We start from the raw sequence: 12,644 nt of genomic DNA on the forward strand, positions 1-12,644 counted from the left end.
CATTTTTTCTAGCACAGTAGTTACTAGGTTAGGACCATTGTAGGACAGCTTTCACATTTTTAACGACGGCGTACTTAGGATTATAAAAAAGTAGCATCCCAAACGACAAGGGCAACCGAGCCTTTTACATCAAAGACAATTTACATCATATGTATAAATACATCATATTATTGTACATTGTCATGATGGACTGCTATAATAATATTTGAATTTTAAAATTGCAAAATGGGCTGAAACGAGGTCAAGAAAATGATATAAGAATAAAATCTATTAAGCTTTTTAAATCAAAAAGATGTATTTTTTTTAATTCTATAAAATAATTAAATTCGTTTTACATCAAAAAAAGTTTTAAGTATTTACTTATTTGGTAAAAATCTTAATTTATTCTCAAGAAGAAAAATAAGTTATTAAAAAAATATATTTAATATTTGTTTAATTTCTTCTTTTTCAAGGTTTTATACAGTTTTCTTGTAATACATACATATATATTTTGCTAGATATTTAATTAACTAATATTTTATAATGCATTTAAACAGATTAATAAAAAGAGGATGCACGCCAATGACACGGCAAAATTCCAACCGAATTTCCCCTCTCGCGTCTCATGCGTCGTCCACGTCTATTCCCTGAGCGAACTATACTTACTAGTCAGTTATGTAGAGGAGATTCACAATTTAACATAACAAATATTCAAGACCTCACAACTGCAAAAGAAAACAACAAGACAAGATCTTTCACCTTTTATAAATTCTAAGAAGTGGTCCATCTTTTCTGAAAGAGAAATTAACTCTAAGTCACAGGTCCAAAATTTATTAACTTAAAGTCATGGATTACACGTGTTTCGCCCATACTAGACATCATCAGATCCACTAGTCTATTCACTAATAAAAAGAACGAAAAAAGAAGCAGAGAACAACACTACATGATACAAGTCAATGGTAGAAATTAAGTTAAAATTGGTAAAATCGGAGAGAGACTAGTTAGTAGTGACTAGAGAACAGTATAGTAGAGTAGTAACTAGTCTCCGTCCGATTTTACCAATTTTAACTTAATTTCTACCCTTGACTTGTATCATGTAGTGTTGTTCTCTGCTTCTTTTTTTGTTCTTTTTATTAGTGAATACACAAGTGGATCTGATGATGCCTAGTATGGGCGAAACACGTGTAATCCTTTGACTTTTATGTTTCGCTATGAAATACAATAAGTTAAGTTATGATGTTATTGTTAACTAACGTCAAAAAAACCCAACAATCCTTTGTGGGGACATAATACAGGGTGTTTCAGAACTATGGGATCAAACTTCTGGGGGTTGTTCAGTGCAACAGAATAATCCATTTGAGTATAGGAACCCATGTCCGGAAATGCGTCACTATGCCACTACGGCCCTAAGACGCGTTAAAATTTATAAAAAACATTAATTACCTAAATAGGATCTGCTGCATTTATTTTTACCTTTTGTACATGATACCATATCAACAATTGTTTAAAATCAACGCTTATCAATGTCAATTCTTAATGTCATGTTTAAAAATTTTATAGCTTACAATTTTTAAATATTTATTGCTAATGGAAAATTTTACCAATCAAGAATTGGCGGATATGCATTTGGCATTCGGAGCAACAAACTGCAATGCACGAGCAGCATCGCGGTTGTATCATGAACGTTATCCCGAACGACAGCATCCTGGATACAAAAAGTTTATTGCGGTTCATCGGCGGCTCGCTGAGACAAGCATGTTTAAGACCAAGATGCATGATACTGGTGTTGCTCGAACCGTAAGAACGGTCGAATTTAAAGAAGAGGTGCTTCAGCGAGTTGCCGATGAACCAACAAATAGCACACGTGACGTCGCTAAGAATATGAATACGAGTAACGAGTACGAGCAGCCGATTATCATCCTAGAGTTCAATTTTGTCGATGGCTTCTGGATCACATCATTGCACAACCAAATTTTTTACGATATGTTTTGTGGACCGATGAAGCCTACCTTGGGACGAAGAAAATCCTTATGCAATTTTTCCAAGAAAATTTTTCCATTGTTGATGATTATTTAATTGGGCCATACCTACTACCGGAACGGTTAACAGGACCAATTTAGCTGCGTTTCTTGGAGGAAGTTCTCCCAGAACTCCTTGAAAATGTTCCACTAAACGTTAGACAGCAAATGTGGTTTTAGCATGATGGAGCGCCGGCTCACTTTGCTGTACAAGTACGCGAGTATTTGGCTTAGCGGTTTGGGCACCGTTGGATTTTTAGTCTACGAAACTCGAGTAGAATCAGAGCTCGATTTAATTGGACGAATAACAGCAGCATTTGAAATCATTCAAAACGAGGATCAAATTTTTAGTGTAGTCCGCCGAAATCATGTGCGGCATTTAAATCGGTGTAGGAAGACATTTTGAACAATTGTTGTGATGGTATCATATACAAAAGGTAAAAATAAATGCATCAGATCCTATTTAGGTAATTAATATTTTTTTTAAATTTAAACGCGTCTTAGGGCCGTAGTGACACATTTCCGGAAATGGGTTCCTATACTCAAATGGATTCTACTGTGGCACTGAACAACTAGAAGTTTGATCCCATAGTTCTGAAAAACCCTGTAGATAATTTGGATTAAAATTTTAAAAAAATTATTTTTCGATATTCTTCCGTATTTTATTTCATTAGTTTACGTTTGGCAACTAAATTAAATCACTTTTTAATATTGCTAAAAATATTCCATAAATGTTAATATTTATTTTCGCTGCCAAAAATCTTAACAATCGATTTTGTACAACAAAATCGATTGTTATGCCACATCATTAACTTGATTTTTTTAATGTTTAGTAAAACGAAAACCTAGAATTCCAATGGACATTATCTCAATCCTAACGCAGATATTGAGGAACCTTCCGGAAAACGTCGAAATAGTCGAAAAAATAGCATTACATCATACCGATTCGGGCAGCGAACTCCACCTAGGTGAGTTCCTTCGAAACTCCGATGCTTCCATAAAAGAGCGGACTTGTCACTTCATTCTGTTGATGGGAAAATACTTTTCCCACGATACCTTGGAAAAAATTTGGAGTTTGGAAATTCAGGACACTTTGGAAGCGTTGATGTTCGATTCCGTTGAACATGTGAGAAATGTAAGTATATTGTCAGGTATTATTAAAGGTAAAAAAATTAAGTATCTTTTTTATTCCAGGCAGCTGAAATAGCTGTAATGGAGCTTAAGCATAAAGAGTTTTATCTCAAATCATCTAAGTCTGTATAATTTATGAAGAAATTTTTATAGATGACTTAGAACAATGTGATATTTTATGCTTTTTTTATTCCAATATTTTTTTAATATAATAGTTATAAGTAAACTTAATAAAAAATAATATAATATTAATTAAGTACAAATAAAAAATAAATATTAAATTTAAGCGTTTAATTTTTGAAATATTGTTAATTAATCTGGCAATGTTATTTTCAATTACCAGAGGGAGATGTATGAGAGAAATGTCTTAATTAGATACAAATTATCGAGTCCATGGCGACTCGGGACACAGTTTAGTCAAAAAGTCCATTACACCATTGACTTGTAGTTTTTTTCAGAAAATCATTTCGTTTCTCGTTTTATTTAAAAAAATTAAATTAAAAACGTTATTGTATATTTCTATATTACATACAGTCCAATATCCACCGATCAGGAAGTATTACAGACCATAACAGAGTAACGAAATTTATTTTTTACTAAGAATTTGACCTATACGCGAAAAGAGAACGAATTATCTTGCAACTATTTGTTTACATTAAACCATATGATTCTAAATTTCTTGAGATCAGAAGGGGTTGAGTGTTTGTGAAAAATAGTAAAACATTTTGAAGTTCTTTATTCCTCTATATTCCTGAAGTAACTCTTTCGTGTATTCATATATAAGAACAATAAGGGGGGTAAATGGACCTTTCATGAGCTATTACTTGATTCCCCTTTAAAATAAAAAAGGGCAGTAGCGTTAATGACGCCATGGCCCTTCAAATTTCAATCTGAATTTTACTCTTAAAAGCATAAAACAATGACTTCTTTAAGAAATCTCCACATGCCTGGCTTAAAATTAAATTATTTTTAAATGTCGTCAAGAGTCTGCTACAAAAATTGGCTTCTATTACTTACCTAGAACAAGATTAACATGACAAAAATAATTCCAATCCCTGAAATAAAATAAGAAACTTAAAAAATATTTCCAATGCATTAAATACCTGGAACAAAATAAAACATGTATTTATGAGCCTCGAACAAAAAAATAATTTCTACAAATAGTACGTAAAATGCCTGGCAGACAAAAAAAATCTCCTTAAACCCTTGAAATCACGAAAAAGACATTCCTGCATGACCTTGAAAGCCTAACATACAATAAAAAATCTCTTTAAAAGCTTAAAACAAAAATAATAAATCAAGTTTACTTACGTGTTTTTGCCGTGGTAAAGACGCCAATAGATTTCTGTCTCCACGAGAAATTGGTCTCAAATAAACGACCACGACGAAATCGAACGAGTATTCTGGCCTAGCAGTAGTGATGCCTCTACTATCTGCACACTAATACAAGATATAACGTTTATTCCCTTTCAAGTAAACGAAAAGTTTTATTTAAATGAACCAACTCGTATATATTAAAACAACCAAGAATAATAACGAGCTGCTGTCTAATATATCTGATCCAAATCAAATAAATGATTTTTTTGTAAGCGTCTTTAATAAATCTGATAAATGTTTAAACAAAATTAACTTCTACTTCAGTAATAAATTTACCAAAGATAATTTCAATTTTTCTTTAAGTAGACCAAAATACTGTCTCTACTGAAAAAACTATAAAAAATATTAGGTCCAATGCCTCTGGTGTGGATAACATAACTCGACGTATGTTAAACTTATGTCTCCCTGATATTGTGGATCATGTCACTCATATTATAAATTGTTGTTTGGAGGTAGGCTATTTTCACTACTTTTAGGATATTTTTAAAGTGTTCAAGATTTGCGTCCGATAAGTTTGCTTCCCGTAATCTCCAATGTTCTCGAAAGAATAGTCTATATGCAGCTGTCATAATTTTTAATGTCAAATATTATCCTCCCTGCCCATCAGTCTGGCTTTAACATCACAGTACAGCTAGTTCACTTCTAAACGTTACCTATAATATCATGCGAGCTCTGGACAAAAAGATTTCAGCCATTACGCTTGTAACGAAACTGAAGCATTATGGCTGTAGTGATGTTGTTTTATCTTTTTTTAAAACTTACTTGTGGCGTAGAACCCAAAAAGTGGGTGAATAATGAATATTTTGCTTCGAAAAATATTATTTCTGTTGTCCCACAAGGATTGATCCTAGGCATATTATTATTCCCTATACATATTTCAGATTTACGAGGTCTTGTTGAAGATACATACATTATGTCTGCACTTAAAAGAAACCGAGCTATTGAGGAAAAACGAGATTAAAAAAAATCAAGATGGCGCATCGTGCAGATTGATAATTTGTTCAAAAACCAAAAATAGTTATCGTTAGTAAAGGTTGAACCAAACTGCAGTAGTGAATTCTGATCATATACGTTTTGTTTCAAGTTTTTTAATGAGCTTTTGATTCACCTCACGCCGCTGTATTCAACATATTCTACAGGGCATAATTTATGTGTTACACAACAAGTTAGTGTTAGAATGAAATTTATTGCGAATTTCATCCTCTACAAGTTATACATTTAAACATGTGCCTTATTTTGAAAAAAAGTGGTTAAAAATCTAGCATGTTTTATCAAGAACAGCAATTCTTCAATTTCAGCAATTTTTTAAATTTAAACAAATATACAGTAAGTGTTGTGAATAAGTATACCAAAAGTTTACTGTGGCCGTTTTGTATTTAAAGTTGAACAAAGTAGCGACATCTAATGTCATATGTTGTTACTACTGTGTTTGTCCACTATGCGAATGTCACTCTGTAACTGAGTTAAGTTGCATTATTAATATATTGCGTATGAGCGTAGACAAGTTGTTTTCTTTCATCTCGCTTTAAGTTGCGTTTTATTTCGGGTTAAACTGTAAAAAGTCTGTTTTATAACATCAGGTTATGGACCCAGACCCACAGTAGGACACCCAGCCGCGAAACTTTAGTTAATCGAGACGTTGAAAGAAACTGTCGTGACGCGAGTGTTTTTTCACAGTAGTACAGAAGCAATATGGCCGTCAACTACCTGACGAGTGTGCCAAGGCTTTTAGGCCGTGAGAATTTTGATGAATGGGCGTTTGCCGTCGAGAATGTGTTTGTGCTAGAGGGCTTAAGCAAATGCATCGAAGGTACCGAGACAGACACAACGACCCTAGCAAAAGCAAAGGCCAAGTTAGTATTAACCATCGATCCATCTTTGTTCCCGCATGTCAAAGATTTAACGACTGCGAAGTATGGACCAGTCTCAAACGTTTATATGACGACAGTGGTTTCATGCGAAAGATTGGGCTTTTACGTACACTCATATCGGCAAGATTAGAGAATCACGATAGTATGGAGTCGTACATAAACCAGATTGTTGAGACTTCCCAAAAGTTACGCAGAACAGGTTTCAAAATAGACGAGGAGTGGGTAGGATCATTGCTGTTGGCCGGTCTTCCAGACAAGTACGCACCAATGATCATGGCCGTCGAGCATTCAGGAATCAGCATAACCACAGATTCAATAAAGACCAAGCTATTGCATATGCAGACAAGTGGGAATGTCAACAAACCCAGATGATTTCGGGGTTCAATCGAGGTCAAGTTCAAACAGTGGTTTTGGAAATAGCCATAATAAAAAGGATCTGAGTAATATTGTGTGTTACAAGTGTAAAAAGACAGGACCTTTTATGTCAAAATGCCCTAACAATAACAGATCTGAAGGAGGATTTAGTGCGGTTTTTACAACAGGTGATTTTAAGGTCACAGATTGGTATGTTGATAGTGGTGCCAGCATGCATTTAACTGCCAATAGTCAGTGGTTAAAAAACAGGAGAAAGCCTGACTTACCTGATATTGTAGTGGCTAATAAATCGAAAGTTGTTGTGGAATGTGCAGGTGATGTTGAGATCAAAACAATGACCAATGAACAGCACAAGATTTTACTAGAAGGTGTACAGTATATTCCTGGTTTAACAACTAACTTATTATCAGTCGGCCAGTTAATCAATAATGGAAATAAAGTAAGTTTTCATGAAGAGGGATGCAATATTTACAATAAAGTTGGTGTAGTAGTAGCTACTGCTAGTCTACATGACAATGTTTACAAGTTGAATGTTTGTGAAAAGCCAGTGTGTTTTCAAGCTGTAAGTAGCAATTTATGGCATCAACGTTTAGGTCACATTAATGACAGCTACCTGAATAAGACAGCCAAGTTGGTTGATGGTCTTATCTGTAATGGTACGAGTATTGGGAGTTGTGAGGTATGCTGTAGGGGCAAGCAAGCCCGTTTACCTTTTCCCAAAGAAGGCAGTCGAGCACAGCAACTGCTAGAGGTCATTCACAGCGACATTTGTGGTCCTATGGAAACAACATCTATTGGTGGAGCTAAATATTTCCTGACATATATAGACGATTACAGCAGAATGTGCTTTATATATTTCCTGAAGACAAAAGATGAAACTTTTGATAAGTTTAAGCAATTTAAATCATTAGTTGAGAATCAACAGAATGCTAAGATTAGGATTTTGCGAAGCGATAATGGTGGGGAATTCTGTAATAGAGAAATGGATAGGTTTTTAAAGAATTCAGGCATCATACACCAGACTTCGAATAGTCACACTCCGCAGCAAAATGGGATGGCTGAGAGGTTCAACCGGACCATCGTGGAGAAGGCTAAGTGTCTTTTATTTGATGAGAGCTTAACTAAGGCATTATGGGCGGAAGCGTGCAATACTGCTTGTTACCTGAAAAACCGATCAGCATGTTCAAAGCTTTCAATGACACCATATGAGATTTGGACAGATAAGAAACCAAATCTTAGTCATCTTAGGGTATATGGGAGTTCCGCCATGGTTCATGTTCCGAAGGTCAGTAGGAACAAGTGGGACGAGAAGTCAGTGAAGCATGTGCTTGTTGGGTACGATGAAACTACCAAGGGATATAGGTGTTTTAATCCCAGAACAAAGAAAGTCATAGTAAGCCGTGACGTAACAATCATAGAAAAACCAAATTTGGAAATTCCAAGTACAGTGTTGCCGCATAGTGTTGCAGATAAACAAAGGGATGTTCCAGATTCAGTGGGAGAGCAGAATCCCATGTATTCAGATGATGAATTTCCTGAAGATGATGTATGCTTCTTGGATGATGATGATGATGACTATGTGCCTGAAGGCCAGTGCCATGACTTGTTTGATAATGGTGAACAAGTAACTCCAAGAAAATCCCAAAGACAGATCAAGAAGAAGAATTTTCAAGATTTTGTGACATATTTTGGAGGTGTTAACACCAAGAGTGAAGTCTATGACTCGAGTATCCCTACATCAGTGACTGAGGCTCTTTCAAGGCCAGATGGGCAGAAGTGGAAAGCAGCTATGTCAGAAGAAATACAGTCATTTATCGATAATGACACTTGGGAATTAGTAGATCCGCCAGAAGTTGGTACAGTGGTGCAGTGCAAGTGGGTATATAAAGTGAAGAGTGATAGTGAAAGCCATAACCGCTATAGAGCTAGGCTTGCGGCTAAAGGTTTCACACAGAGAGAGGGTGTGGACTATGTTGAAACCTTCGCCCCAGTGGTAAGGCACTCAACTTTTCATTTATTGCTTGCTTTGTCTGTTAGGTTAGATCTAAAAATTTTACATTTGGACGTGAAAACAGCTTTTTTGAACGGTATTCTGAAAGAAAATGTATTTATGCAGCAACCTGAAGGTTTTGTCATTAAAGATAAAGAAAATAAAGTGTATAGATTAAAGAAAGCAGTTTATGGATTAAAACAATCTAGTCGTGCTTGGAAGTCGAGCAAGTCGACCAAGTTTTGTCAAAAATTGGTTATTCTAAGTCCAAATATGAGCCTTGTTTGTACATTAAAAAGAATAACAGTAATTTGTTAACTATTGTTGCTCTCTATGTTGACGATTTTTTTTGTTTTTCGTCTGATGACAATGAAATGAAGTTTCTTGAAGGTCATTTAAACTCAGAGTATAAAATTAAGAATTTAGGAGAGGCAAAACAATGTTTAGGCATAAGAATTACTAGGGATTATTCGAAAAATTGTTTGTCAATTGATCAAGAATTATATATTAATGAACTTTTATGTCGTTTTGGTATGTCAGATAGCAAAGTAGTAAGTACTCCGCTTGACAGTAGTATCAACATGAGCAATATCAGTGGTGAAATTTGTGATCCAAAAGTTCCATATCAAGAGCTTATTGGAAGTTTAATGTACCTTTCAGTAATGACCAGACCTGATATTTCTCATGCTGTGAGCCTATTAAGTCAGTATAATAACTCATACACTAAAGTTCATTGGCAATGTGCAAAGCGTTTACTTCGTTATTTAAAGGGTACAAAAAGCTTGTTCCTGAAATTTTTTAAGGATAATTTAAGTTTGACAGGTTTTGCAGATGCAGATTGGGGGTCCAATAAGCAAGACAGAAAGTCATTTACTGGTTATGTATTTAAATATTCTGGGGGTTCAGTTTCATGGAAAAGCTGTAAACAACGTACTGTTGCTTTGTCGACAACTGAGGCAGAGTATATGGCTCTAAGCGAGGCTGCAAAAGAGGCCATATATCTGAGGAATTTGTTGAGCGAGTTAACTGGAAAATTGGATTGTATTGAGATTCATAATGATAATCAAAGTGCTCAGAAGCTTGCTAGCAATCCAATGTTCCATGATAGGTCAAAGCACATAGATATAAGGTACCATTTCTTGCGAGATATTGTGTTAGAAGGTAAAGTGAAATTAATGTATACACCTACTAACGAAATGGTTGCAGATGTCTTAACGAAACCATTACAAAATGTTAAGAATTCAAAGTTTGTAAAGGGTTTAGGTTTAAGTTAAGTTGTGCATGACAGTTATTTTAAAAGGTTTTAGAGGACCATTAGTAAACTTTTGTTAAGTGGGAGTGTTGTGAATAAGTATACCAAAAGTTTACTGTGGCCGTTTTGTATTTAAAGTTGAACAAAGTAACGACATCTAATGTCATATGTTGTTACTACTGTGTTTGTCCACTATGCGAATGTCACTCTGTAACTGTACTATTAATATATTGCGTATGAGCGTAGACAAGTTGTTTTCTTTCATCTCGCTTTAAGTTGCGTTTTATTTCGGGTTAAACTGTAAAAAGTCTGTTTTATAACATCAGTAAGGACCCGCAAGTGGGAACAAATTTATTTAAAATTCAGGGGTGTGTTCGAAAAAAAATGCTCGGACACGTGAATTTTTTTTTGTCGCGATTTTTTTGATGATGAATCATGTATACGGGGTGAACCAAAAATAAGAAACAACCATCAACTTTAATTTTTTTAAATGGAAACACCTATTAGTTATTCCATTATTTTGAATTTTGCATAGAATTTTAAGTATATTTTGTATATCATGTCTTATACCTAATACTAACATCATTAATAAATTTGCAACTGTTTGGGTCATTTCAGCATATTCAAACATGTTTTCTCATAGTTTTTTAACAGGTATATTTGATTGTTGACACCTTGTCACCATTTAATCGCATGGAAACAGTATGTATTTCTTTTACGTAAATGTTAGTACGTAAGTGTCAGTCAAGTGCAGTTGCAAAGTTTAAAAGTATGGCGCCTTTAATTGAAAAACAAAGAATTGAAATTTTGATGATGGTAGGATATGGCGACAAGACTCGAACACAGTTTGCGATCTGTTTAACAATAAGTACCCGAAGAGGCCTATTACACGTTCGATAGTAAGTAGGGCATGCAATCCAGGTATACCGGGATCCCGAAATACCGGGATCCCGCATCAAATCCTTATTATGCGGATCCCGTTATGATATGATCGGGATTCGCGGGATTTCTTCGATACTTTTCACAGCTGTTCTCGGCGGCGAGAGATGAGCGACTGACTCGTCATGACATTTTATTTACCAACAGAATCTCAAATTCGCCAAGAACTAAAGAAACTAATTGAGAGATTATTTTCTGAAAATGAAAACCATGATGAATGTAGCATCGATATAGTTTCTTCTGATAAAGATGATATGCCTCTTGCTTCTATAGCACAAAATTCAATTCAGCAAAAAGTGCTGTCATTGCAAGAAGAATTGGAGTTAAGTCTGACTTCCGAAAACGTAATATGCACTCCACCAGTTCAACCCCATACTCAATCATTAGATGCTATTGTTAAAAAAGAAATGGCATTGTATGAATCAGGAGAATCCAGCAGGGGTAAATATCTAGAACTGGCTTATGTTTGGCTTAAATCTGTAACCCCGACAAGTGTTGAGGCTGAAAAAGCTTTTTCTGCTGCTGGTTATCTTGTCAATGGCATACGAAGTTCCTTGTCTGACAAAAGTGTAAATATTTTATGTTTTTTGCGGAATTATTTTCAGCAGAATCAATAAACCAAATAAAAATAAATGTGTGTATGCACTTCTTGTAGCCAGTACAGTATTGATATTCCAATTTTGTTATAAGTTATAATAACACATATTATAATATTTGTTTATGTTATGTTGGGCATCTTTGTACGTTTAAGATCAGTTTTTAATTTAAGCTATAATTAGTGCATAATTATCAAAATTTGTGTTTGTTTTCCTAGAAAGGGAATTTTTTTTGTTTCTGTAAAATAAATAATATAAACTTTATATGTGTTTTATTAATTAAATTAAAGAAAAACCTTGTAATTTATATACTACAATATATTTATGCGGGATCCCGTTAATACCGAGATCCCGCGGGATTTCTATTTTGAGTCCCGCAAATTCCGGGATGTAAAATTTATTGCGGGATTGCATGCCGTAATAGTAAGCGAAATTGAAAAAAAGTTTACAGATTTTGGCCATGTTAGAGACAAATATTGCCTGGACTGTCCTACGCTTCCAGAAAACAGACAATTAGATATTTTGCTCGAATTACAAGACAATCCACATAAATCAACTCGACATGTTGCTGCAGATCAGTCGGTTAGTAAATCATGTGTTCTAAATTATTTGCATAGGAATAAATGGCATCTATATAAAATTCATTTAATTCAGGAATTTATTGAAAATTATCACGTACGCAGAATAGAGTTTTGCGAAATAATGATGAATAAATGTAATGGAAATCCATAATTTTTAAGTAAGATTGTTTTTTTCGACGAGGCAAGTTTTTTTTTAAATGGTTCTCTAAATAGGCAAAATTTTCGTTATTGGGCACCAGAAAATCCACACTGGAGTATGGAAAGTCACACACAATTTCCCCAAAAGGTTAACGTATGGGCATGAGTTGTGGGTCTCTATTTTATTGAGGGCGCCCTTACCTCTAAATTTATACCTCTAAATTACCTAAAAATTTGAAGCAATTAAATATTTTGAAGAAAAATATTTAATTGCTTCAAAATCAGATAGTATCTAGTTTAATTGCACTTAATCCAAATTGTGAAAACCCATTTATACCGGCAGATTCTATATGGTTCCAACAGGATTGCGCCCCCCCCCCCCTACACACTATTCGCG

At 34.6% G+C, this 12,644-nt stretch overlaps 1 protein-coding gene across 5 annotated transcripts in view; it reads left to right on the forward strand.

Annotated features, from left to right (window-relative positions):
- The window catches only part of LOC126746123 (serine/threonine-protein kinase fused), a 41,604-nt gene that overhangs the window by 26,578 nt on the left and 2,382 nt on the right, over positions 1–12,644 (forward strand). For 4 of the 5 annotated variants that reach the window (XM_050454231.1, XM_050454229.1, XM_050454232.1 and 1 more), the window contains exon 9: positions 2,831–3,132. In XM_050454231.1, coding sequence (XP_050310188.1) covers positions 2,831–3,132 — 302 coding nt within the window. Of the gene's footprint in view, positions 1–2,830; positions 3,133–3,191; positions 3,410–12,644 lie in introns of those variants that run through there. The other variant, XM_050454230.1, reaches the window with a different exon arrangement.

Source organism: Anthonomus grandis, chromosome 17, assembly GCF_022605725.1.
Source record: "Anthonomus grandis grandis chromosome 17, icAntGran1.3, whole genome shotgun sequence".
NCBI lineage: Eukaryota > Metazoa > Arthropoda > Insecta > Coleoptera > Curculionidae > Anthonomus > Anthonomus grandis.